Source organism: Candoia aspera, chromosome 10, assembly GCF_035149785.1.
Source record: "Candoia aspera isolate rCanAsp1 chromosome 10, rCanAsp1.hap2, whole genome shotgun sequence".
NCBI lineage: Eukaryota > Metazoa > Chordata > Lepidosauria > Squamata > Boidae > Candoia > Candoia aspera.
The window spans coordinates 24,350,892-24,375,948 of NC_086162.1; the positions used below are offsets into that span (position 1 = coordinate 24,350,892).

The following is a 25,057-nucleotide window of genomic DNA, read 5'->3' on the forward strand; positions in this document are numbered from 1 at the left end:
TGAGCCACTCCAGCTGGTCCCAACAGGCAGGTGGGCTTCTCTTGCTAAGTGACCGCAGTTCTGAAGGTTCCAGAAAGGTAGACAGAAATTCTACAGCAATGGCTCTTCAGAGCTGCTGGATCGGAACAAACTCTGGTTATGTTCAGTTTCCGTTATAAACAGATTTTTTTACGTTGGGCGATTTTGTATTTTAACTGTGCTTTTGAGTCATACATAAATAAATACCAGTAACTTGGTAATGAAGTTTTCAAGCCAGCTCCTGCCTCTCCCCTTGAGAAATTTCTCAGTGGAAAATATTTAAAATCTTAAAATCTCAGTAGTCAGAAAGTAGGTGATGGAGGTCTTGTAATAGCCTTCCTTAACTTGACAGCTTCCAGATCTATAGATTCTACAGGTACTTATTGATAGAGGAATGTATAGATCAGTGTTTCTCAACCTTGGCTACTTTAAGATGTGTGGACTTCAACTCCCAGAATTCCCAGTAGGGGCTTGAGTTGAAGTCCACACATCTTAAAAGTTGCCAAGTCTGAAGAAGGGAATTCTGGGAGTTGAAGTCCACACATCTAAAAGTGGCCAAGTCTGAAGAAGGGAATTCTGGGAGTTGAAGTCCACACATCTTAAAGTGGCCAAGTTTGAAAAACACTGGTACAGATAGAACAGATACCAATCCATGATTCTGTTGAATGCAACAGCTAGGAGAAAACAAGAATTAAATCTGACTCAGCAGAGACTGCATAACCACTACCTGGACCCAGCCGTGGGGAACTGGGGGTTGCCTTTTTAAATTCCTAAGGAAGTTCATTCTTGCCTTTAAATTTCAGGGGGCAGAAAAGTAAGCCTGTTGCATTGGTTGACCAAGATGCTTTATTGAAAATGCTGCTTAATATTCTCTATTTTTCTCCAGTGTCTGACTGATTGATTGATTGATTGACTGATTGATTTACTGGAGCTTGTAGGCCGCTCCAGTCAAGCAGGACTCTGCGTGTCCTGGCAGACCTCGAGAGAAAGAGAAATGGGGGTCTGTGCCAGTGCTGCTCTCTGACCCTGCCCCTATGCTTAGCACTGGATGTAGGAAAGGACCACATCGCCGTCAATCTGGAGGGTGTTGACCTGTGCAAAATTGCGGTAACGATGGGCGTAGTTGAAGAAGGGCTGGCCGTTGATGTAAACCTTGAACCGGTGATTGCCGCAGCGGATTGAGAGCTGGGGAAGAGAAGAAGGAAGTTAGCACAGCCGAACTAGCCCATCTGGACCACCTCCAGTCCTCCAGGCAGAAGGCTCTGCAGCCCACACCCTCCGCAGCTTGCATCAACATCAAAAATCACCCCAGCTACATAAGGGGCGTGGCTTCCATCAGGGGATCGCCTCTGCCACCCTGATTATTTTTTGACACCCCCAAAAGCCCAGAAGGCAACTAGACCCATTTTCCAACAGAGAGCTGGAAACTGGATGCTGAATGGCCTTTTGGAGAGGCAGTGCCAATCTTCTCCACTAGAGGGAGCATTTATTGCACCAGCATCCCAGAAGTTCGATTTTAACTCCTCGAGGCTGTGCTAGCTGGGAATTATGGGAGACGGAGTCTTACACCTCTGGAAGGCCCCACGCTGGATCTTCTCTCTGGCCCCCACTGCTTGCCTGCATTCTTGCCAGCCAACCAGCCAAGCTCCTTGCTTAAAATCCAGGGGTGTCCGCACGAGCCACCCAAAATAGGGGCAAGATGTGAATTGCATAGCTGCGGCTGCCATATTGACTTTTTTGACCTCCTCCCTGCAGACACCCCTGCTGGAATCAAAGCCAACTCACATCAAAGTACTGCCCGGGTTGGAAAGGGTTAAAGGGCAGGTCCCGTTCCTCAGCTCCCCAGCAGCCATTCAGGAAGCTGTTGCGCACCACGGCTCTCTCATCCATGCGTGGATTAATGTGCAGAACGATATCCTGCCCGGCCATAAAATTGATCTTGAACCTTGGAAATGGAGGAAAAAACAGGCATTGAAGACTAGGCTTTTTGATTAAATCTGATTTCCCCCCACCCTCTTCTCCATAGCAGCCTGCCAGGTGCTCCCATGAGTAAAGGGAAAAGGGGGGAAAAAAACAGCTCTTGTTCCTTTTTCCAAATATTATTTATCGGTAGACTGCTGCTGAATGTGGAAGCTCTGTTTAGCATTTTAGCTATTTATTCATTGCATTTACATCCTGCCACACTCAAAGCCAACTCTCAGTGGGCTACAAATTAGACAAATACAGGGGGAAAAAACCCATATTCAGCAGTGGTCTACCAGTGAACAGCATTGTTTTGATGAAGAACAGCTGATCCCTCCTTAATGACAGTTTGGGTCCTAATCATTCTTTAAACCCACCTCCTAAACCAGGGCCCCCCAAACTCTTCCGCTCATCGACCCCTTCATGAAGTTTCAGATTGTTCGTTGACCCCCTAACTTTTATTATATGAAATTTATTTAATAAACTAGTACTACGGATAATAACAACCACAGCAATAATGGATAGTCCCATCGACCCTTGGGGATCGATATTGACCCCTTTGGGGAACCCTGTCCAAAGCTAACAGCCCTTGCTTCTTCTTGTGGCAGTGAGTTCCACAGACTATGTTTTTACTGTGTGCAATTGTACTTCCGCTCCCCTTAAGCTCCTTGTCCTCTGGGCAAATCCTGCGGATGGGTAGAGTAGATGGGACAGTCATAGAAAGGAGATGACCTGGGAAAGGTTTACGCCAGGCCCTAACGCTGTAGGAAGGCAGTGAAGCCCAATGGTTATCACAATTCCATTCCTCTGCCCAAATCCGGAAACGCATAGGGAAAGCAAGCCGAGACCTGTTTGCGTTCACTGGAATGAAGCCTCGGACCACGATTGTCCTCTTGGCTCCCAGACCTCCAAGGATGTTGCCCGTGTAGGGCACCGGCTGAAAAAGACACGATCTGGGTTACACTTGGATTACATTTAATGCCCCCCTCCAACCCTGTGGCTCTGGGCCCTGCTAGCTGGGGGTCAAGGTGCGTGGCAATCCAGTAGGCCTTGGGGTGCCAAGCAGGAGACCCACAGCACGGGGCACAAGGTGGCTTGCGGGATCTTGTCTCGGATGCTCCTTGGTGGTTACAAGCATCGCTTCCTTTAAACAGGCAAGCCAACTTTTGGCCTCAAAAGTAAGACACCGGCTGGGTTCAAGCAGTTGGTTTGCTCAGCAGGGCTGTGCGCAGAGGGTGGTCAAAAAAGTCAAAATGGCAGCCTGGACAGTGCCATCAAAGCCTGGCCTATCTTTTTATGTGCAATGCACATAAAAAATAGAGTTGTAATGGTGCCCACGTGGCCACTGTGTTGAGTTTTTTTGATCACATCTTGCGGAAACCCTGCGGAAACCCTTGGTTTGCATCACAAAAGACTGGGTTTATGGATCAAGTCATAAGCCTTGGCTCTACAGCTGGTTTCTTGCAACATGCTAAATCCAAACTAAAGAAACCTATGATCGATTCCAGACACTTTGGGATCAAGATCTGGCTCTTTATTTCACACCCATCTGCAGATACAACAGCGTGTATCTTCTCCGATGTATTTTCACCATATATACACAATATGATCAGCAAGTTTAGGATTAACCTTTATTTGCTTGTTTTTCAGGAGTGTTCATTACTTTATGGTGCAATATATCTGTTTTTCTGTCTACTCTGCCCCACATTGGCAAACAGCCTCCTTCCATCCCAACTTCTCTAACTACTTGTTCAACTAGAAGTTTTCTGAGTCATGGGGAGGGGGCAGCTTTTAACATGGGGGGAAGGGACTAATGTTAGTCCCCTTGTTAACCTTGAATAAGCCAATTTTCTCTTAAATGTTCCATTCACCCTTCCTTCCTTCCTTCCTTCCTTCCTTCCTTCCTTCCTTCCTTCCTTCCTTCCTTCCTTCCTTCCTTCCTTCCTTGTGATTTTTAGAGGCATAATGAACCAAAACCAAGTGTTAAGCACTTGGCAGATTACTTAGTAAAATTTTGAGTTTCTAGTCCTCATTGTTCACCGTAAGCCAAATAGCAGGAAATACAAGGCTCCTTGAATTGCACCTGAATGCACACATGCACAGACAGACTCCCCACCTCCTGGTTTCTGTCCCATGCTGCAATTCGGGGCTAAAATAAGGGGGGAAGGCTGGGTTAGCAAATCTCTTGCTACGTACCGGGTGGTAGTCTGCAGGGGCCATCATCATCTAGTAGGAAAGAAATCCAAAGAGGTTGTTAACAACTCACATTTTTCTCCTAAATCCCTGGCCATTTTCCTTTTCCTGAATCTCCCAGTCCAGTGGACAACCCAATGGTGGTTTTAGGATTCTGAGGAACGGGGCAAGACTTTTCCATTTCTACTTGCTTAGCACCAGGCCGGTGTCCAGGGGCTCATGCTGGCTGAATAGACATGCATGCAATAGTCTAATGGGGGTTGGGGAGTGCAGGGACTTCAACAATATTGCTGGCTGGGGAATTCTGGGAGTTGGAGTCCACACATCTTCAAGTTGCCACGGTTGAGAAACACTGTACTGGAGAGACAGGGAGCTAGAATCTGGCATCATGCCCTGAGGGTTGGGGGGCTCTGGAGAAGTGAGTCTTCAACGTTTTCCTAATTCTGCAATTAGAAAAACTGAAACTGAACCCAGACCACAGGAAGTGTCTGAAACAGCTGCTCCACCCCAGAAGTGGCTGCAATTCACTGCAAGACGCAGGTTTTTGACTGCTCTGTTGCAGCTGGCATTGTGACTTTTTTGACCTCCAGCCCTGGATGTCCCTTCCCCTTGCCCCCTTTTTTCCCTTTGGAATACTTACAGGAAGATTTTGTGGTGGCCCATATCCAGGGTTCGGCATCATGCCCTAAAGAATAGGAAGACAACGGTGGCAGGGTGTCTGCGGCACGTTCACCCTGAAGGTGGTCAGTTGAAGCCTCGTGGGTGCCTTTGTACCCCTTGTTCAACTCAGTTAGTTTTAACTTTGATTGGTTTTGCAGAGGTAGCTTAGCCTGTCGAGAATCACTCTATGGCCTGAATGGAGCATACGGATTAAGTGTGTTAAGTTAACTTCGCGGTGCTCAAGTGCGCCAGGGATTGTATCATGCTACAGAAGCAAAAAAAGAGCAGCAACTGAACTCGGCTCTTAAGATACGGTTTTCGGTTTGTCGCCTTTGTTGTGCAAAATCACCGAAAGGGATTTGCACCAAGCCAAAAATTTCAAGGTCGGTGGCCTTGGCCCACCCATCTTTTGTGGATGTTTCAAGAGGGTTATCAGCCTGAGTCTCAGAGTGTGGGTTTTCAGCTGATAAAGCACATGCAACAGACTTCGGATCTTGTGACTGAAGATGCAGGTTGCTGTGTTCAGCCATTGCACACTCCCTGGCATTCCCCTTTGCTAATAAGATGTGTGGGCATCCCCTAAGCTGGAAAAACAAGCATGGGGAGTAATTAACTAGGAAGGGGGGTGGGGCTGCTCCCTGTAGCCCAGCCTTTCTCAACCATTTGACCCTAGAGGAACCCTTGAAATATTTTTCATGCCTGGGGGACCCCCTGCACATTCAGGCTCAAAGATAGGCCAGGAGTTACAAAAATATTATATTCGTTTCATGGGAAGGCCTGTCTATATGCATCCACGGTGTTCTTAAACTAAAAATAAAGAATGAAACGTACCTCTTTCGTGTGAAGTTGCCCAGATTTGAAATAATTTTTTAAATAAATCGTGATCTCCCAGGGAACCCCCAGTGATCTCACGCAGGACATGAGGGTGCCACGGAACCCTGGTTGAAAAACCCTGCGATAGCCAGATCCTTCCATGTTTTAAGAGGAAATAGGCAGTTTAAATCGGTGGAACTATGGATTGTTCCTTTAGAAAGGATCCTCAATCCTTTATGGCAATGTTTCTCAACCTTGGCAACTCTAAGATGTGTAGCCATCAACTCCCAGAGTTCCCCAGCCAGGCTTGCCAGTTGCCAAGGGTGAGAAACACTGCTTTATGGTTATCTGCACGGTGGAGAGTGGGACCCTGGCCTGGGGGAAATTTGCTCCTTGTTCAGTTGCTGGTCCTGGTATCACCCTAGGCTAGCGTGTCTGGTCTGTAAGCCAAGGGACAGCTTCTGAGGAACCAGAGTGGCAGCGATTATTAGCAGTCAAGTAAGATGCATCAAGAAGAGAGACTGGAGGAAGAAAGAGAACGTGGCAGCTTGGGGACTGAAGCAGCCCAGAATCAATTCCCAAAATAGATATTGTTGGCCTTGCATGGTAAACCAGACAGGAATCACAGCCAGATGAGCTAATTCAACCTTATTTTAAGGCTACATGAACAGAATCTGGCAAGTCTGAAAGTACAAATCTCCTGCTGTCTCCTTTACAGCCCGAGAAACTAGGGAGGGTCCCTCCTGAGCCTCTTCCACCTCCCACTATCCAGCTGCAGGCTATGCTGACTCTTATCCCACCATTCCCTTGGCAGCAACTCTTCATCTGGTCTCCCGAGGTCTTTGCCACATACCATCATACCTCCTTTCCTTTTACTTTCCTGAAAACTAGGGAGGGTCTCTTCTGAGCCTCTATTCAGCTGCGGGCTATGCCATCTCTTATCCCACCGTTCCCTTGGCAGCATCTCTTGGCCCAGTCTCCCAAGGTCTTTCCCACATACCATTAGCGATATCAAGGATCAGGAGGGGCTGACTTGTTGATACCGGACGCTTACCATGTTTCCCATGTTCCCCATCATTGGTCCCCCCATCACGGTCAGAGACTGCAACTCCAGGTCTCCATCGGCACTCACAACCTGCACGCGCTGAGGGGGGATCCTGTGCCCGTAGCTGCAGAAGGGGTTCCTGTTCACCAGGATCTGGCAAAGCCGAAGAGATCAAGTCTCAATTTGGATCACCCATTTTCTCTACAGGAAAAAACTCTTTATCCTTGCCAGGAGCCCCCCACCACCCGGGGAGGCGGAGCGAAAGCAGGACCCATTTTTCGGATGGGGAAAATGGAGCATCACAATCCTTGGTGGGCTCCAGGTCAGCCGAGGTGGGAGAAATAGTGTTGACAATATACAATGGAAAATATTTTTTAAAATCAGAATAACTTCTAATGTGCAGCTTCCAAAGTTGGGCAGGTAGCCCTAGAGGGGGGTCAAAAAGGTCAAAATGTGTACATGTAAAAATGGAGAAGCATTTGGTTGTGTAATTACAGCCACCATCTTGACTTTTTTGACCCCTCTCCCCCTCCAGACTACCTTCCTCTCCAGGGACCACAAGGAGTTATTACTAAATGACAAACTTTGCTAAAAAGAGGGAAACTATAAACTATGTGATTGAAAAGAAAACAATGTATAATTTTAAGATAACGTTTTTCCCCCTGGACCAAAAGTTTCTTCCTTCAGCTACAGGTTGTCCTCGTTTAGTGACTGCCTTGTTTAGTGACCATTCACAGTTACAAACAGTGACAAAAAAGTAACTTTGCAACAGGTCCTTGCATTTACAAACTTCACAGATCTGTAAGGCAGTGTTTCTCAATCTCAGCAACTTTAAGATGTATGGACTTCAACTCCCAGAATTCCCTGGGGAATTCTGGGAGTTGAAGTCCATACATCTTAAAGTTGCTGAGATTGAGAAACACTGCTGTAAAGCAAAGGAAAGCTAACGTTAGGTTGTAAGCACAGTCGTGGTTTCACTTAGCGATCGCTTCGCTTAATGACCAAGTTGCCAGTCCCAATTGTGGTCGCTAAACGAGGACAACCTGTACATCATTTCCATCCCATCTGGAAGATATCAATTTGGGGAAGTTGGTATTAAATGCATTCTCGGTGCATTCCAGACAAACAGTGAATTCTGGGGGTGAAACACAGAGGCATGTGCTCCCCTCCACGGAGCCTCGGTTACTTGTACCAACCTGGTATCCTGCATCATTGACAATGAAGATGACCTCGAAATGCTGGCCCTTTTGGAAGGGCATCCCGTGATGCTCTTCCTTCCCCCACGCGCCACCCTGAAACGTGTTGAGCACAATTTTGTCCCGCCCATCAAAGCGAGGGTTGAAGTGGAAGGCAACGTCAGCCCCCTCGTGCTGGCCACAGGCAAAGTTCACCCGGAATCTGGAAGAGAGAGAGAGAAAAAAGGGAGAGGAAAATTAAAAGGGAGGTGCAGGAACCTCAGAGTAGAGTTCTGCCCCCTCCTTTCTCCGATGTCCCCGGAAGCGTCCGTTGCCCTGAAGCTAGAACCTGTAGGACGCTGGTTTTTTGTCTGAAGGGAAGAATCAAGTTCCTAGCCCTCATGCCTTAGTTGAGTTGGAAGTGGAAGTATACCAAAGAACCAAGAAAAGCTTTCAGGGGCCAGAGTGAAAACTCTAACCAGGGCTTGGAATCCCATGAGCAGGAAACGTCCATTTCTTTGCTGGCTTTGCAAACAAATGCATCGATGCCAGAGTTTTGGGACAATCTTGGTGCAGAATTTGGATTACATAAACTACCCTTAAAAACTCCTCCTCCTCATTTTGAGTAAGGTAGCATCTTGCCCTTCCTGTGGGCCCCCAAGGCCTGTTACCTGTTGGTATGTTTGGGCACCATGCCTTGCAGATATACAGACATCCCAGGACGGAGTCCACCGGGGACAGGCTGATTATATGGGAGGGTCTGGAAGACAGAAAATGATGAACTGAAGATCATAAACCGACAGGATCATCTTAAGGCACCACTCCACATGTTTTGCCAGAACTGCAGCTGTTCTTTAAACACACACAGAGAGAGCTTTCTAGCCCAGTGTTTCTCAACCTTGGCAACTTCAAGATGTGGGGACTTCAACTCCCAGAATTCCCCATGGCTGGCTGGGGAATTCTGGGAGTTGAAGTCCCCACATCTTGAAGTTGCCAAGGTTGAGAAACACTGGGTTAGCCCCTTTGATGAAAAAACATGTTTGGTAATTGCGTGGCTCGTGGCATCAATTCAGAAGATACAAAATGTGGCTGAAAAAAGACCGATAGCAACCAGGGGTGTCTTGAGGGGGTGCTAAAAAAGCCGGGACGGTGGGTAACCACAGTGCAGTTGAAGTTCTGCCTGTTGTCTTATGCGCAACAAGAAACCGGTGGAGCTTCAATTGCAGCATCGTAGCCACCATTTTGACTTTTTTGACCACCCTTGGCAGACACCCTCGATAATGGCTGTGACTTGACTGCAAAACGCAGCTTAGACTTTCAAACCACCTGGCTGCAACCCGTGCCCTGTATCAGCCTTTCCCTGTGGCTTCCACAGAGTCACACGAAGATCTTGTGAGGCGGCTTTGTGAGGGGGCTAATGATTAATCCACCCAGCGTGGCAGGGGAACAAAGGCGTGGCGGAAGCACCAGAACAGCAGCCATGGACCAGCTCTGCTTTTAGGTCTACGGGCTAATTGGTGGATTGAGCAAGGCTGGCTGGACGCCAGCATCTTATCAGATCTCTCCATGCACAGGGGGAACTCCGGAGGGCAGGAGAAACGCTGCAAGTGCCAACTGGGCCAGGCCACTGGGAGCAGAGGGGCATTTACCTTTCCCTCTGCATTTCTGGGGGTTTTATAGGAGAACGACGTTTTATCTGCAGGCCGATGGGAAGGCTGCTGTGGCTCTGACTGTGCACCCTGGCTGGGAGGAATCGCTTTTAAAAAGCGGGGGATCTGAACGAGTGTGGGAAGTTTGGCCAATTTATTTTAATTCACTTTGGTAAATAAGTGACAACTATTTCCCTTTCTTCCAATCGATCAGAACCTCTCGAGCTCAAAGTTGAACGGCAGAGCGCTGGGTGGTCCCTGCGCTTGGTGGTTTGCTGGCAGATGTCTGCCTGCAGGATCCAGACCAGCCAGATTCTGCCACCCTAAAAGTTTTATTAGCAGGCATGTCTTCGGTTCCCTAGTCTGGTCTACTTCGAAGGGCTGATATCAATCCTGCAAGTCTGGATGCACTTCCCACCTCCCTTCCTTTATCTACAAGAGGACTGAGGAGGGTCTTGTCCGAGACACTTCCTCGAATTACATTCCTGCCCCAGACTCAGATTTCTTTTATCCTGTTGTCTTGGTTGCCGCTTTTCTTGGTATTCCTCAAAGTAATTCCTACAGCCCATTGCAGAGGGCGGGTTCTGCCCAGGCCATCCTGTGCCTGTGCCATTCTCCGTCCAGCAAAGATGATGGTGTAGTGCTAGATAGACAGACAGACAGAGTGATGATAGATATGATAGATAGATATAGATGATAGTTAGATGATAGTTAGACAGATGATAGATAGATAGGTAGGTAGGTAGGTAGGTAGGTAGGTAGGTGATAGATAAAGAGATGAGAGATTGTTTCTCAGCCTTGGCAACTTTAAGAGGTGTGGACTTCAACTCCCAGAATTCCCCAGCTGGGCAATTCTGGGAATTGAAGTCCACGTCTCTTAAAGTTGCCAAGGTTGAGAAACGCTGATATAGATTATAGATAGATAGATAGATAGATAGATAGATAGATAGATAGATAGATAGATAGATAGATAGATAGATAGATAGATGATAGATAGATAGAGCCTTCAAGTCAGTGCTGACTGCCTGCCTGGCAGTTTTCCTGGCAAGGTTTTTCGGAAGTGGTTTGCCCTGGCCTCCTTCCCAGGGCTGAGGGGGACTGGCACAAGGTCACCCAGCTGGCTTCATGCCTAAGGCAAGACTGAAACTTACGGTCTGCTGGTTTTTAGCCTGATGCCTTAACCACTCCACCAAACTGGCTCTCTTCCACCCAGCAAAACACAGCACTTAATTGCACTTTAAGTAGCAAATAATTTAATTTTAAGGGGGGAAGATACTTTGAATGGCATTACCCCTGATAGGACTGTTTCTTCTCAAACCCTGTCTGGACTGAGAATTTTAAAAAAGGGCAACAATGTAATCCCTAATGCCATCTTTCAGAGCGGGTTATCTGTGCCACAGGACAAGTTTGATAGAACCCACCCCATCTTTATTATTTGGGAGGGTCTCTGGACTTCTACAGCTGGAAGAAAATCTTCATAAAGCAGGCAGAAAACAGAGATAGAGAAATATTCTCTACTCTGGGGTGGATTAATTTGGGGTGGAGCTCAACTCCCTTGATTGAAAAAGGACCACCAACCTTTACTGTAAGTGCAAGTTAATTCGTTGTTCTTTTAACATCCTCCCCTCCAAATATTTTAAAGGGGCATTTAGTTATTTATACAGCAGCGAAGAAAGATTCGAGGCAGCTCAGACAGGCCAGGGCGTTCTGGAGATGTGAGGCCAATCCCCGCAGAAGGGGAAGTTTATGGCAGCCGAGTTACTGAATGACTGAGCAGAAGGTCATTTTTCTAAATGAGATGGATCCTTAAGGTAGAATATAGTAATGTTTTTTTAAATATAATTTTTATTAAAGATTTTTACATAGATGAAAGACGTGTGAAGAAATAAAAGTTAGAGAAAGGAAAAAAGATAAAAGAAAAAGCACAGAGATCAGTAGAAAGACCAAAAAAAAAAAGATAATGAACGAGGTGACTTCCGATCTTCTTTACGGCAGTTTCAAACTTATTATCCGGTTAGAAGAGGATCTATGTAGCTCAGGGTCAAACTGTGGACTCCTTCAAGCAACCCATTGGGGGAGATGGGCGGTGATATAAATTTAATAAATAAACAGACAAACAAACAAATAAAACCAAGCTCCAAGAGCACCAAGGATCCCACAAACTTATCAACCCTCCTCCCTCTTTAATATTACATTACGAAGATCTCTTCTATCCCACATTCAACCCTTTTTTCAATCAGCCAATCCGGAAACCACCATTTCACTTTTTTCCCATTTTCAGCGAAAAGCCCATCAAAGGTTTCCAGTCTTTTATCAAAGGACTTATTGTTTTATCCCTGACCGAACAGGACAGCTTTGCCATTTTTGCTAATTCTAACATCTTTACAATCTGTTCCTCCAGCGTGGGTATTTCGGTATTTCCCCACCGTTGTGCGTATAATAATCTGGCTGCAGGCAAGAATATAGTAACGTTAAGGGCCAGCAGAGACAGGTGGGAGAGACACTTACCGGGTTATAAACTGGCATGTAGCCGGGCGCTGGGATGTAAGCCATGCTGACGCTACGGTCCTTTAGAGCTGCCGGTCCAGACTGAACACCGACGCAAGGGCCGAAGCAACTGAATGTGTTGCTTTTATAGGGCAAGGAGGAAAGGGTGGAGCACAGGGGAGTTGGCACCAGCCCACCTGTCTTGACAGGTAGAGGCCACACCATTCACCAACTGCACTGCCACCTCAGTGTCTCCTGGACCTGGTGCGTCTAACGTGTTGGACTGCAAGTTCCAGAATTCCCACCCAGCCCAGGACCACACAGGATAGGATGATGGGAGTTCGCCCCTGGGGGAGGCGATAGTAACAGATCAGAAGTAAACTTGTGCTACACGTAAACTGAGGATTTGACCAGAAAATGTACTTTAATCTGGATTTGCGAGATCTTATGACTTCCCCACCTCGTCCAGCAGATCTCACAACCAAAAGGGACCGTTGGATGGGGTCAAATTTAACTCCAAACCAGCTCACTTACGTGGATGCCAAAGGCAGTGAAAAGGGGGGAAATCTTTGCCTAGGAACAGAGGTCACTGCTTTCACTGTTCTTCCCCCACAAATGTGTTCCACCATGGAAACAGGATGTAGAGGATGCAGGGAATGGCCCTGAAGGAAGATGTCAGCCTAGCAAGGTAGTCCAGACAAGCAGCGCACCCAGAAATACGAGCTTTACCGCAAGGTCAACTCTACCCCCTCGCCTTTAAGGCCAAGGAACTAGGGAAGGTCCCTCCTGAGACATTTGCCAGGCTACCCCATTCCTTCTGCGGGCTCAGCTGCCTCTTGTCTCACCGTTGCCTAGTCTGCGACTCTTCCTCCTGTCTCCCAAGGTCATTCTCACACACCATTACAGAAGAGACACTACCAACGCAACGGTCAGATAAGAAGGGCTTGAGCCCAGGCCAAGAAAGTAATGTGAGAAAACATCTCAGACAAGCCCCCCCTATTTCACCCGAAGATAAAGGGAGGGAGGGGGAAGCACATCCAGATGCTGAAGATTCTGCTCCTGTAGCTGTGATGGTAAAAGTAGCCCTGACCTGTGGGCACTGGTTTCTTAGTCTGGTCTGCCTTGTGGGGCTGACAGGTTGACTTCCTTCTTGGATTTCATCCACATTTTCCCACCAACTCAGGGGCAGGCAACGGCATTCTGTCTAGGCTCAAGGACGTTCTCACCACTTGCATTTCTGCCTGAGCATCACCAAGGAAGAGTCATCCGGTGGACACTGGAACAGACACATGCCTAGCAAACTTACAAGCCCTGCCCAGTCGGTCCTATCAGCAGGAAATCAGCACTGTGGAAATTCTAACGGAGGCATCCATTAGGGTAACAGGCAGGCTTGACGTCTGCAGAGGCTGAGCCAGGGAGTGGCATTGGAGGGGGGAGGTGTCAGCAAATAAATTTGCAGGTTTCGTGTGGTGGTGGGGGGTATGCCTGGCTGAACGAGCTGACAGAGGTGAACGGAAACCGACTTGGGAGATGGAGGGCCGGGCTGCTCAGCTAATTGGGGCAGAGGGCACGACAGTGCTGGGGAAGCAGCAGGGAGGTAAAGGCAGGAGCAGATGACGTGGCGTTTGCAACTGTGCCCTGCCGGTTGGACTCTGACCCCGTGTATGTATGAATTACACAAGGGAGATGGCACAAAGACCACTCAGGGAAGTGATATGCAATACCAGCAGCAGCACAGGTGTAAGTTGGAAGTTCTGGCAAATCCAGCATGCCTCATTTGCATGTGAATTAACATGTGAATTAAGTTGTCCCACAATGCAACTCTGAGGAAGCTGTTTGTTGCCACTCCCACTTCCTCTTTCTCTCTTCCTTCTTTTCCACCAGAAGCCAGCACACGGATGTGTGCTGCTCTCCTCCATTCTGGGCACCATGTGGTGGGCCTGGAATTCCCCTTTCTTCCACGCAGCTCTTGGCAGCTGTAGGGCTGAGCGTTTAGGGCAAAACTAAGTATTTACAGTAGAAAGGAAAGAAGAACAAAGGAACTTCATCTTTTCCACCAAGATGGATGTAACACAAGCAACAATAAAGTAAGAAATTCTTTTACTTCTTAACCTAATCTGTCTAAGCGTGTGATTCTTCATGCTTGGGAGGGCTAAATGTGTAAGATCAATAACCTGTGTTTCTCTGGCATGCTCACTGAAGCTATCTAAGATAATTTTCTTTTTCTGTGCCAGCTTCTCAGCTGTGTTATAAGCTCTGCTCCATTTCAGTGGTTCTAGCAGGCCATTAAGTTGGCTTCACATAAAGCACGTCCTTTCTCAAAGGCCCCTGGATTTCTCTTAAACTGAACCACGGAATCACGTCGCTGTTGCTGCTGACTTCCACACTGCTCCCGCAATCAGGATTATGCCCCAGGAGGCCCGGGCTCCATTTGTAAAGTTAGCCCCAAGTCTAGAAGCCCCACGTTTCACTTCCTGGGCGCAAATCCTGCTCTGGCAAAGAGTGGCAGGTAAACGACAGTAAATTAGAATCGCTTTCTGTCCGCAGCGGTTGTAGGAGAGGAGGAGAACCGTGTTAGCTACAGCGATTAAAAAAAAAAAATCAGGTAGCCTGCTTTCCAACAGGCACATTTTATTTTCAACAATCTGCCTTGGAATAAAATGCACTAGTTGGAAAAGGTGCTGGTCATCTCCGGATTTTTGCACTTCAGCTCACAAAAGCTTCCGCTTTTAAATAAAAATTGCTAGTCAGAAAAGGTTCTACTGGACTCCTCCTGATTTTTTTCTGTCTGCAGTGGAAAAGAAGCGCCGTTTCCCATTTCTTTCCTTTTCTGGATGACCTTCCATCGCATTATAAATTCATGACCGAACCCTTAAAAAAAAATAGTAGTAAGCGTGGCGTTGGGCTCTGTGGAAACAGCAGTTGATACATAAGCAACAAAATAAAGATCCAAGGAAGGCACTGCCGCATAATTAAAACAGTATTTAATCTTTGCTAAAATCAGGTTTCAGCGTCGGTTTAACATTAATACATTCTTCTGCTGCTAACCTGCACGCCTGGGGAAAGCACCCCGTTTCGAACGGGTGTCGCTTCCCAACACCCCTAAAAAGTTGCCATGTGGGCCGGAAGGGACGGACAGGCGGTGGCGTGATTCAAAGGCACTCGCTCCGGCTGCCTCGTGGTGTCCCGGGATCCAGGCTTAGCCCCTGCAGAGCAGGAAAGGGACCCTTCTGGTTGGGTCGGGCACTGGCTGCCATCTACAGCTTGGAATAGACCACCTGCTTGGGGGTCTTCTTCTCCATGACAGCCTGGGCGGACTTGATGATGTCTTCGGTCTGCAGCATGCTCATGTTCCAGGTGGCCTGAGGAAGGGACGAGGAGCGTCAGAATGCAGGTGGGAGTTGCAGAAAGCCACTCTCGCTTGCTTTCCCGGGAATCTTCCAGGGCGCGTGTTGCTCCCGCATCTCAGCCCTGCCCTAGGAATGGCCTCTTCCCTGACATCCGCAAAGCCCCAACCCCTGGGCCTTCTGCGAGGCCGTGAGAACCAGCATTGCGCCCCCAGGCGTCGGGGCCCGGAAGCCAGTGGAGCCAAACGTAAGCACCGGCGAGTTAGTTATGCGGTGCTTTGATGATGGCACAATGAATATTTTTCTTGGCATTTTTTGGTTTGGGTTATAGAGGATTTTAAATGCTGTTTTCTCCCTCTTACAAATGGGCTGCTAGCCCGGTTATTTACTTAGCAGAGGTGGCCCCGTACATTTTCTAAATAAAGTAAGAGAGACAGATGTGTCAGAGATAGCTGAACGCAGGGACCCCAGTTCCACCCCCCAACAGCGCCTACTCGCCATTTTGGATAGTGCTGGCCACTCTGAATCCTGCCCACTCCTTTCCAACCTGCTGATGTTCAAGGCTGCTGCTGGTAGTTCCTGCCAGCCTCCTGTCACCATCAGGACTATGTCTGGCTTGCAATGCTCCTAACAGTGGCTTTTCCAAACGAGCTACTGCCGGCAATTTTTAGCAAAAAGCACCAGGTTGCAAGCCCTCATGATGAGACACAAATGCCAATGAATGTTTTCCAGCAACATGCTGCAATTTTTGGTCAGAGAGGGGGAAAACGCTTTAATTCAAGGTAGTCCTCGTTTAACACCCACAACTGGGACCGGAATTCTGGTTGCTAAGTGAAGCCGCCATTAAGCTAATCCAACCCAATTTTACAACCTTTTTTGAAGTTGTTGTTAAACAAACCATGTGGTTGTTAAATGAATGACATGGTTCCCCACTGATTTTGCTTGCCAGAAGCCAGCCAGGAAGGTTGAAAACGGCAATTGCGTGACCACAGGATGCTGTGACGGTCATAAATGTGAACCGGTTGCCAAGCGCCCAAACCGTGATCACATGACCGTGGGGATGCTGTGATAGCCATTAAGTGTGAGGACTGGTTGTAAGTCCTTTTTTCAGCGCTGTCATAAGTCCAAACTGTCACTAAACAAATGGTTATTAAGCAAGGACTACCTATATCATCAAGAGATTTCTTTTTCTGATTACACTTCAAGTTGGCCCACCTAACCACTCCAAGGCAGCACCGGGCTGAGTCGTGACTAGAATGCAGCAGCCCCAGTGGCTCAAAATCCTCCACCTTCTCAGCAAGCAACACTCCAGCTATTACTTGCAAACCACAAGCTCCTGGTATTAAGATGACCACCACTCACCATGTACTTCAAGCCTTCGGGCACTGAATGGTCTCTGGAGTAAACAAGGTTGATTTTGGTACCTTGCACAGCGATTGGGCTCTTGCTGGCAATTTCGGTGGCCAGATCAAAGGCGCTCTGCAGCATGGACTCCTGGTCCCGGAACACACGGCTGAGGGAGGAAGAGAACGATGTACCCCGAGCCAGAGGAATTTCTGAGATTTGGGCAGCTTCCTCCGGCCCAAGAATGCACGTGTTGTATTTGGGGGTTTCAAGGGAATGGCGTTCTAATGCACCCGGAAGGCCCCAGGCAGGGAAATGGCGGCATTAGGGATCAGACAACCCTACTTTTCTTTTTCAGTCCAAAAGGGAGTTGGAAAAAAACCTTACAAACTCGCTTGACAATCTAGCTCGGAGTTGCTCAACCTTAGCAACTGTAAGAGATGTGGACTTCAACTCCTGGAATTCCCCAGCCAGCAAAGCTGATGAAATTAATGCACGTCCCCTGATCGCAGAAGTTTCAGCAGATGACAGCACTCACCCAACCTTGCCTGGTCTTGAAAGCTAAGCAGGGGTTACACCTGGTTAATTCCTGGATGAGAAAACTGCCAGGAAATCGCAGGGGCTACTGATTAGACAGGGAAGTCCAAGGCAATCTTGGGAGAATGCAAGGCAAACCAGTTCTCTGGATGTGTCCATGGAATTAGCCGGACTGAGCTCGATTTGAGGTGTGTGTGGGGGGGTCTTTTGCAAGGGGGCAGGAAACCTCAGGTAATATTTGGTGTTTCGTTTTTTTTACGATGGGGGCTACTAGAAAGGGCCCTGTGGTGCATCTGCAGTTACAGAGGGCAGAGTTCTTGGCCATTTGGCATCTGGGGGCCACGTTACTATCTATAGGGAGAGAAGGGGCCACGCTGGGGACGGGGTGATAATGCCGAGCCGACACGGTCAGATCAGGCATGTGAACAGAGCCAGGATTTTAGCACTTTGCTTAAAAGGGAGACTGGCGCATGTTCTGTTTAACGGTCCTCATTCTATTTGAGAACACGCTTTCCAGTTTCCTCCCTCAGCGAGATGGGAAATCAGGCGGCTGGTTCCGACAAGGAGGCTCTGAGTGGACACACAGGATTGGGAACTTCGGCAGCCCCCGTCCTCGGCTTCGAGACAGACTCACCTGACGAGGCCGCAGCTCTCCGCCTCCGGGGCCATCAGCTTCCTGGCAGTGAAAGCCAGCTCGTTCACGAGGCTGGAGAGAGAGCACATCAGCAGCGGGGTTCAGAGAGGTCTCCATCACGAAGGGCAGGCAGGCTTTGCGGGGGCAGAAGGAGCTCTTGGGGGCCAACTGTCTGACCAGCCCCCGGACAGCATTTGGGGAATCGACCTTTGACACCATGGCCGGCTTCCCTCGATACTTGAGGAGCGGTTCAGGGGGGCTCCTGTTACCTCCCAAACCTCAGACCCCGCCCGTCTGAGCAAACTACAGGCTGGGCGTTCCTGGCTCTCTCCAAGCAGAGGTTGACTCAAAGCTGCCCCTTTCCAAAGCAGGGGAAGCCGCGGTCCCTTTTTCGCAAAGTGAGGAAGGGCGCCGAGCTGGAAGAGAGCGAAGCCCTCACCTTCGATTCCCAATGATCCGTGGCAAACGCTGCAGCGTGCCAACGTCGGCTGCCAGCCCAAGGTCCACTTCCTGAAGAAAGAGGAACGGGGAGAAGGCTGGTTGGGCAGGGGCATCCACTGAGCTGAGATCTGCTCAGAAGGACGGTATGGGCAATGAGATATCACGTGTCTTAAATACTTGGGTGCAACTTTGCAATGCAAGTACGAAGGAAGAAGTTGGTCATTTTTCCCCCGTGTGAACCCACGGCTGGCAAGCCCACGGACCGAAATAAACACGCGCATGTGTATTTGTGCATGTGTGTGCATGCATGTATGAGAGAGTGGAAGAGCAGCCCAGAGAGAGACAGAGACCAAGGAAGGGAGTATATTGTGCTTTGTTAGCATCGCTGATGCTTCTTAAGCAGATGTTTCTAGGGCAAAAATGTGTCACTGAGAACCCACCTTAACCTGGAACCAAGCATCTTGGGTACAGTAGCGGATATCGCAGGCCGAAATGAGATCCACGCCTACAAAGGGACAAGATGAACAGTCTAGTTTAATGGGCTTTCCACTTTTCTATCCCACCTTTCTTCCGCTACAGCAGCTAAACTGAAGGAGGGGCCAGACTCCCATCCTAGAGTCTACCTGACCCGGCTTCAAGCAAGATCCTGTGTTATTGGTCCGCTGGCCACCCCCAGGGAGCCAGGGGGTGCAACAGCCCATATTGGTGATTCATGGAAAGAGACTCAATGCCCCATAGGGCTGCAACATCCAAGGAGACCGGCCTGCAGTGCATTAGCTTTTTCAAAAGTACCTTTTAAACAGCTAAGATCGATGGCTAGGCTAAGAGATAGTCTTAGTTTGTAATCTTGTAGTCTAGGAGAGAATGTTCCCTTTTTCCATGGGCAGGAAAAAAATGGCAACACGGCTGAGGCATCAGCCAGGAAGACAGCGTCCTCTCCCTTCCAGAACTCCCTGTTTTTACGCAGAGACTACGTGACAGCAGAACCCTATCCAGGCTGACGCAGAAATCCCATAGCATTCCCAGAGTTTGCCTGTGCTTCTCAGCAAAGAGGTAAAGATGCAGCTTCATGAATTAAGTAACACAGTTATTGGATCAGTTTAACCAGGTGAAAGACCCTTGTGCAAAGCAAGATCATGCTGTTTCATTTCTGTAATTCAAAAGTTTTTTTTTTTTATTTATCCAATTTATATAGCTGCCCATCTCAAACCAGTGACTCTGGGCGGCTAACAATAATAAAAACAATCAAACAGAAAAACAAAGTTGCAGAATTTGCAGTTTCCCGAGCCGACTCACGCAACTTGCCAGTGCTGGAAAATTCATTTTGCTTTATGGGGGCCTGTGAGTTCCTCGGGATCAGTTTAGGGGGCAAAATGGGTGCCTCAAATCCTGCAGAGGCTTATACCCTCCCTTTCTGCTCTTAAACACCTGAACCCCCTCCCAAACCAGCTCCTGGCCCACCCTCTTTGGGAGGGCAACCCTCGACATGCTGCCAGTTGACAGAAGCTGCCCATTCCTGTTCTGAATCATCACTTAAAAACTGTATGCCAATTCTTGGAAAAACCATCAATAGCTCAAGAGACCTCTGATCTGCTGCATCATGCATCATTTATTTATTGATATAATTTCTACACAATCACACTAAGCCTACTAGGAAAAAACTAAATCAGCACATTTTCGTTTCTCACCATGCTGGCATGGGAAATGCATGTCAAGGTCTTCAGAACACATTCTGTGCTTAAAACAACCAACTGCCTACCCTTAAAAAGCAGGGGAAAACAAAGAGGGGATGATATACCCCTCCCATCTTTGTGAACCAAAGTCCTTGACCCCTCACCTCCAAAACTATTAATGCCAGTGTGCTTGGGGAGGGGTTAAAAAAGTCAAGATGGTGGCCAGGATCATACTGTTAAACTCCCCTCATCTTTTACATATACTGCACATGGCCCCGGCCACTCATCTTGCATTCTTTGAACTTCATCTGTATGGACACCTCTGGGTGGACTCAGCCATGCAAAGGTTACCCACTCTGTTACACAACTCGATACCTTTAATTCTGCAAGGAGTATCATTTGCTAACGTTCATCCTTTCCTCTTTTTTCTACATCCACAACGCCACTCTAACTCAGCATTTTTCGACCTTCTGACCCTGGAGGAACCCTTGAAATATGTTCCAGGCCTCGGGGAGCCCCTGCACATCCAGGCTCAAAGAGAGGCCAGGAGTTACAAAATCATTGTATTTGTTTCATGGGTAGGCCTGTCAATAGGCATGAACAGTGTTCTTAAACTGAAAATACGAGAATGAAACTTGCCTCTTTCACGTGAACTTGCCCAAATTTGAAATAATTTTTTAAATAAATTGTGATCTCCCAGGGAACCCCCAGTGACCTCTCGCGGAAGCCTGGTGGAGAAACCCTGCCCTAAACTCTAACGCCTGGTTTACAGATCCCAATGGCTGCATTCCTGCAACATGTTAAGATAAAGCCAAAAGGCATCATGTCCAAGCAGGACAGAGCCACAGTGGGTCTCATGATTAGTTGTGCTGCCTGATGTAAAATGGTGGTCTTGTGGAAGAAGGAAAGGATCTCTAGTTCATGAAAACCAAGGTGGATCCTGATATCAGGACGAGACTAAGACGGCGTTAGTGACTCAGTGTAATGTGGAAACGTATTGTGGAAACCCAGCCTGTGAGCTTAGTACACATTCAGTGCAGTTGCTGCGTCAGCCCAGGCAATGGTTTTTAAATAAATCATGATCTCCCAGGGAACCCCTAGTGACCTCTTGGGGAACCAGAGGGTGCCACGGAACCCTGGTGGAGAAAACCTGCTTTAATGGAAATCCACAGTTGTGGGGTGAGCACTGGTACGTTAACAAAAAATTAGCCCAGGGTGCCGATTATTGATAACCCAATTCCAGGAACTGATGGGGTATCAAGTGACAGGTTCAGCCACGTGTGAGTTATGGGGCTTACCTCCTCCGATGCAGCCCCCATGAATGGCAGCAATAATGGGTTTTGGACACTGAAAAGCAGAAACGCCATTAGCCGGGGGTGGAAGTGATTTGTTGGCACCCCTGCCCCACTACAGTCCCTCCGCCCAGGCACCTTCTCCAGGACTGTGAACGACTCCTGATAGTCTCGGATCTTCTTGCGGATGTTCCATGCTTTCCGGGCCATGTCGTCACCTTCTGCCATCAGGAAAACACTGCCCATGTCCATGAGGTCAATGCCTGTAGAAGGGCAGGGATGAAGAGCAACAGGAATGGCTGTGGCCTTTCCAGGCTCAACAGTTTAACACCCGCCCATTCCTTCTAGGCCATGGTTTGCCTGGCTCCCTTCAGCTGACTAAGCCACAGTGGGCTACTTTATTTAATTGGGCTACTTTATTTAAATGCATTATTTAACTCCTGAAAACAAGGCTGCAAACGTGAGGCCTGGAGACCATCTGGCCCTGGAGTTCTCTCCAAAGCCGGTGGGATCAACATTTTGGATCCCATTTTGCCACTTGCTGGACTCAGCAGCATGAGCAAAATTACCACCTTATCTTGCAGGTGTTGAAAGTACCCCCGTTTCAGAACTCCTTCCCACTCGGGAACCTTTGGAAGGGGGCCAGGCAAGCCTGCCCTAAACCAAGATTTACAGTATAAACTGCAAGGGTGGGCTTTCCCAACGTGCAGCGCTAAGCCAAAAGGGACTTCGCGTGACTTCCAGCATCCTGTGTGAAAGAACTCTGAATCTGGCAGCGCTGAACGTTTGATACGGAATCCTATCTAGCAAAAAGATTCCAAGAAGCCAGGTCTACACCGGCCGGGCCCTTGCTAGACTTTCCTGATCTAGAGACAAGGACTCGTCGGCCACAAGGCCTCTTTTCTTCCTACCTGAAGTAAACATTTTCCCAGCGCCCGATATCACCACCACGTGGCATTCCGAGTCCTGGGCAATCTTGTTGAAGCACTCGACCATCTCTCTACAAAAAAGAGCAGACCATGGGGGGCTGAGATGCTTGGAGAACTGAGGCTGCAGGCAAGCTAGCTTAGATTTCTCGCAGATACACTTGAATGAGTGTGATGACTGGAGGCACAGGGCCGACAGGGCAGCGCAACCCTGACTTAATCCGCCCTGAGGCAGCCACATAAAAAAGCAGCATCCCCTTTTTAGTCTGGCTACTTCAGCACGTGCGAATGACTGCATGTTAAAAGCAAAGCCAAGTGCTTTGACTTCCACCACCAGGTGCACAAGTGAAACATGATTCCCCGCTACCTCCAAAAGGCTACGTTCATGGCATTCCTTTTCTCGGGACGGTTGAGCTCCACATGCAGCACTTTCCCACGCACCCGTTCCAACTTCAAGGTCTCATAGCTGGGCAAGGAATTGAACTGCTGCTGTTGCTGCTGCAGCTTTGATGCCATGATCCTGAAACCACGACAGGAAGCAGGACGACCTGAGAGATCTGGGAGGAGAAAGGGGCTATTAGCAGCGGTGGGCAGAGCTCTGCCCGGAATGGGAATTCTCGGGGGAAACCATCTGGGCTCGGCCATAAGGTCCGCGCGTGCAGGCAGAAGGGTGAGACTGGGCAGAGCTGTGGGTGCCTTCAAGTAAGCGGTGTCATCTGTGGGACCTCTGGAAAGGCCTCCCCCCAGAGATCCAGAGGGCTCCACGTTCAGGAAGCTTCTGAAGACTTGGCCCTCCTCCCAGGCTTTGGGGCAGGATGATGGCTGCGCCTCGGTTGGATGGATGTTTCGTTCATGTATCTGTCCTTGGTATGCTCCTGGCTTCTTTTCTACTGTTGTATTATTTGCCACCCGGGATCATTAGGGTTCAGGCAACCTCTGAATTGTGTAATAAACAAACGGACAAACTTTAAGTCCCTGGTGACTCCAGAGGGGCTGCCCGAAACTCAGACGTCAAGCGTTAGAGGCCTGACTTAACGCGACGGTCGTATGAAGCCCCCTCCCCGCCTCTAAGCCTTGGCTCTAGCCAGGCCCCTCTCCCCCCTGCTCAGCCACAGAAGCTCCCCGGGAGGCTTAATGAATCCCAAAGCTTCGGCTGCTTTGCCAAGATTCTCCACGGGAACATGACGGGACCTGCGTACCTTCCTGCTTCTCAAGACGCCCTTCTTTTTCCTTGGCAGTACCTAGAACTACCTGGAATCACGGGAAAATGAACTGCCGTGGTTGGAACACCCCAAAGGAGAGGTGGGCAAACTCCACGCCTAGAAACTGAGGAACTCTCCAGCCCAACTCCAAAGTTCCTGGGCAAGAGATCTGTTTGCCCCTGGCGAGAATCAGGTGGCCTTTCTCTGCAGGACGGCAAAGAGCTTCTGGCGAAGGAGGAGCTGCCAGGGGTCCTCACCGCTCCCGAGCCCAGCCGATTGCCCTGCCTCCCCCTGCCTCCCCCGGCTTGCAGGCGCCGGAGGTCCACCGCGGCACTCTCCGGGCGCGCGGCCAGAGGGAGTCGGCGGGCGGGCCAAAGCCGCCTGGCCGGGGGTCCGGTGGGGCGACGAGCCCGGGGCAGGCTCTCGCGGGGGGCGGGGGGGCAAAGGACGGGGCGGGGCCCCCTCCTCGTCGCCCCCCCGCCGCTGAAGGGCCGCGGGGCAGACGGGGGCGACCCGCTCCCGCAACCCCCGGCAAGCCCCGCAGGGCGCCCGGCGAGGGGGGCGCGTCTGCCCCCCGGCCCCCCCACGACGGGCCCCTCCAGAGCGAGCCTGCTTTTCCCCAGCCGGCCGAGGACGATGGGCGCTGAAGTCCAACGCCCTGGGAGCTTGCGCGGCTGGGGGGGTCGGGCGGGGCGAGTCGGCGTTAGGAGGGGGTCGGGAAGGGAAGCGGGGGGCGCTGAGACGCCGGCGGGGGGAGTCGGCGGCTCACAGCGGAGGGAAGGGGCGACGGGGGGACTGGGGAGGGGGGGAGACGGCCCACTCACGCCTCCGCAGCAGCCCCCCGACGACGCGCGCCGCCGCCGCCGCCGCCATGGGATCCCGCTCTCCGACCGTGGGCCAGGGGAAGCGGCTGACCTACCAGTGAGTGGCCGGGCTAGACGGGCTCCGCCTCTCCGGAGGGAGGAGCGCCTTCTGCCCTCCCCCTCTATGGCCGGACGGGTCGGGCGCCGCTCTCGGCCGCCCCCTCCTGGCCGAAAGGGCGCGCTCGGGCGGGGACGGCGAGGAGCGTCTGCGCGCAGCCCTCGCCGCATGGCCGGGAGGGGGCCTGCTGGGAGTCGCCGTCCGCCTCGAAGGCGCAGGCGGGCTCGCGGATCGCCCTTCGAACTCGCGTTTGCGAACCTCGGGGACTTTTAGATGCGGGGACTTCAGTTCCCAGAATTCCCCAGCCAGCCTGGGAATTCTGGGAACTGAAGTCCCCGCATCTAGAAGTCCCCGAGGTTCAGTAACAGTTCTAGCCCCCTCGATCACTGCACACTCAGTCGAGGCAGCAGGGCCACGTCCCAGAAGAACGCACGCCGCGGCCTCGCCCTGGGAGATGAAGGGGCGGCCGTTCGGCAGCCCTTCGGAAGGACCTTCAGGCAAGACCCAGGAGCGGCAGCCGCAGCCCCCCCCTCTTGGAAGCGTTTTTATCTTCTCCCCTCAGCCGGCATATAAGCGGGCTTCCGGCGTAGAGACGGCAGCTCTCAGCCACCCACGAGGTGGTGGTTTCCGAAATTTTTGAATTGTATTGGTCTTGAGGGAAGCCGGTGCGTGTGTGTGTTTTTTTTAATTATGCTTGACCTGAAATGTTAAACACGTGCGCACTTAGAAGCCTAAGAA

At 49.9% G+C, this 25,057-nt stretch overlaps 2 protein-coding genes across 4 annotated transcripts; both read right to left on the reverse strand.

Annotated features, from left to right (window-relative positions):
- Nucleotides 1-918: 918 nt before the first annotated feature.
- Nucleotides 919-12,310, reverse strand: LOC134503237 (galectin-4-like). Its single transcript, XM_063311953.1, has 9 exons — nt 12,024-12,310; nt 8,538-8,626; nt 7,888-8,089; nt 6,701-6,844; nt 4,814-4,858; nt 4,177-4,206; nt 2,829-2,917; nt 1,804-1,963; nt 919-1,203 (listed from the first exon to the last, which is right to left on the reverse strand). The coding sequence occupies exons 1-9, from the start codon at nt 12,225-12,227 to the stop codon at nt 1,057-1,059; spliced, it is 1,110 nt and encodes a 369-aa protein (XP_063168023.1). The 5' UTR covers nt 12,228-12,310; the 3' UTR covers nt 919-1,056.
- Nucleotides 12,311-14,969: 2,659 nt separating this feature from the next.
- Nucleotides 14,970-24,379, reverse strand: ECH1 (enoyl-CoA hydratase 1). 3 transcript variants are annotated; one of them, XM_063312645.1, is made up of 10 exons: nt 24,318-24,379; nt 22,564-22,753; nt 22,182-22,270; nt 21,409-21,533; nt 21,277-21,325; nt 18,746-18,810; nt 18,304-18,374; nt 17,865-17,936; nt 16,712-16,862; nt 14,970-15,364 (listed from the first exon to the last, which is right to left on the reverse strand). In XM_063312645.1, the coding sequence occupies exons 2-10, from the start codon at nt 22,710-22,712 to the stop codon at nt 15,260-15,262; spliced, it is 876 nt and encodes a 291-aa protein (XP_063168715.1). In that variant the 5' UTR covers nt 22,713-22,753; nt 24,318-24,379; the 3' UTR covers nt 14,970-15,259. The 3 variants fall into 3 exon arrangements, with proteins under 3 accessions (XP_063168715.1, XP_063168713.1, XP_063168714.1); XM_063312643.1 differs by having other exon boundaries at nt 24,223-24,324; XM_063312644.1 differs by lacking the exon at nt 24,318-24,379 and adding an exon at nt 23,388-23,567.
- Nucleotides 24,380-25,057: the final 678 nt, after the last annotated feature.

Excerpts from the sequence above, each read along its gene's own strand:
- LOC134503237 (XM_063311953.1), bottom strand. The coding sequence starts at position 12,227 with ATGGTGTGGCCTCTACCTGTCAAGACAGGTGGGCTGGTGCCAACTCCC. Across the intron at positions 2,918-4,176 it reads CCCCTGCAGACTACCACCCG|CCGGTGCCCTACACGGGCAA; the intron begins GTACGTAGCAAG and ends TGTCTTTTTCAG. Across the intron at positions 1,204-1,803 it reads AACCCGGGCAGTACTTTGAT|CTCTCAATCCGCTGCGGCAA; the intron begins GTGAGTTGGCTT and ends TCTCTTCCCCAG.
- ECH1 (XM_063312643.1), bottom strand. The coding sequence starts at position 24,271 with ATGGCGGCGGCGGCGGCGGCGCGCGTCGTCGGGGGGCTGCTGCGGAGG. Across the intron at positions 21,326-21,408 it reads CGTTCACAGTCCTGGAGAAG|TGTCCAAAACCCATTATTGC; the intron begins GTGCCTGGGCGG and ends TCTGCTTTTCAG. Across the intron at positions 16,863-17,864 it reads GAGAGCTGCGGCCTCGTCAG|CCGTGTGTTCCGGGACCAGG; the intron begins GTGAGTCTGTCT and ends TTCCTCCCTCAG.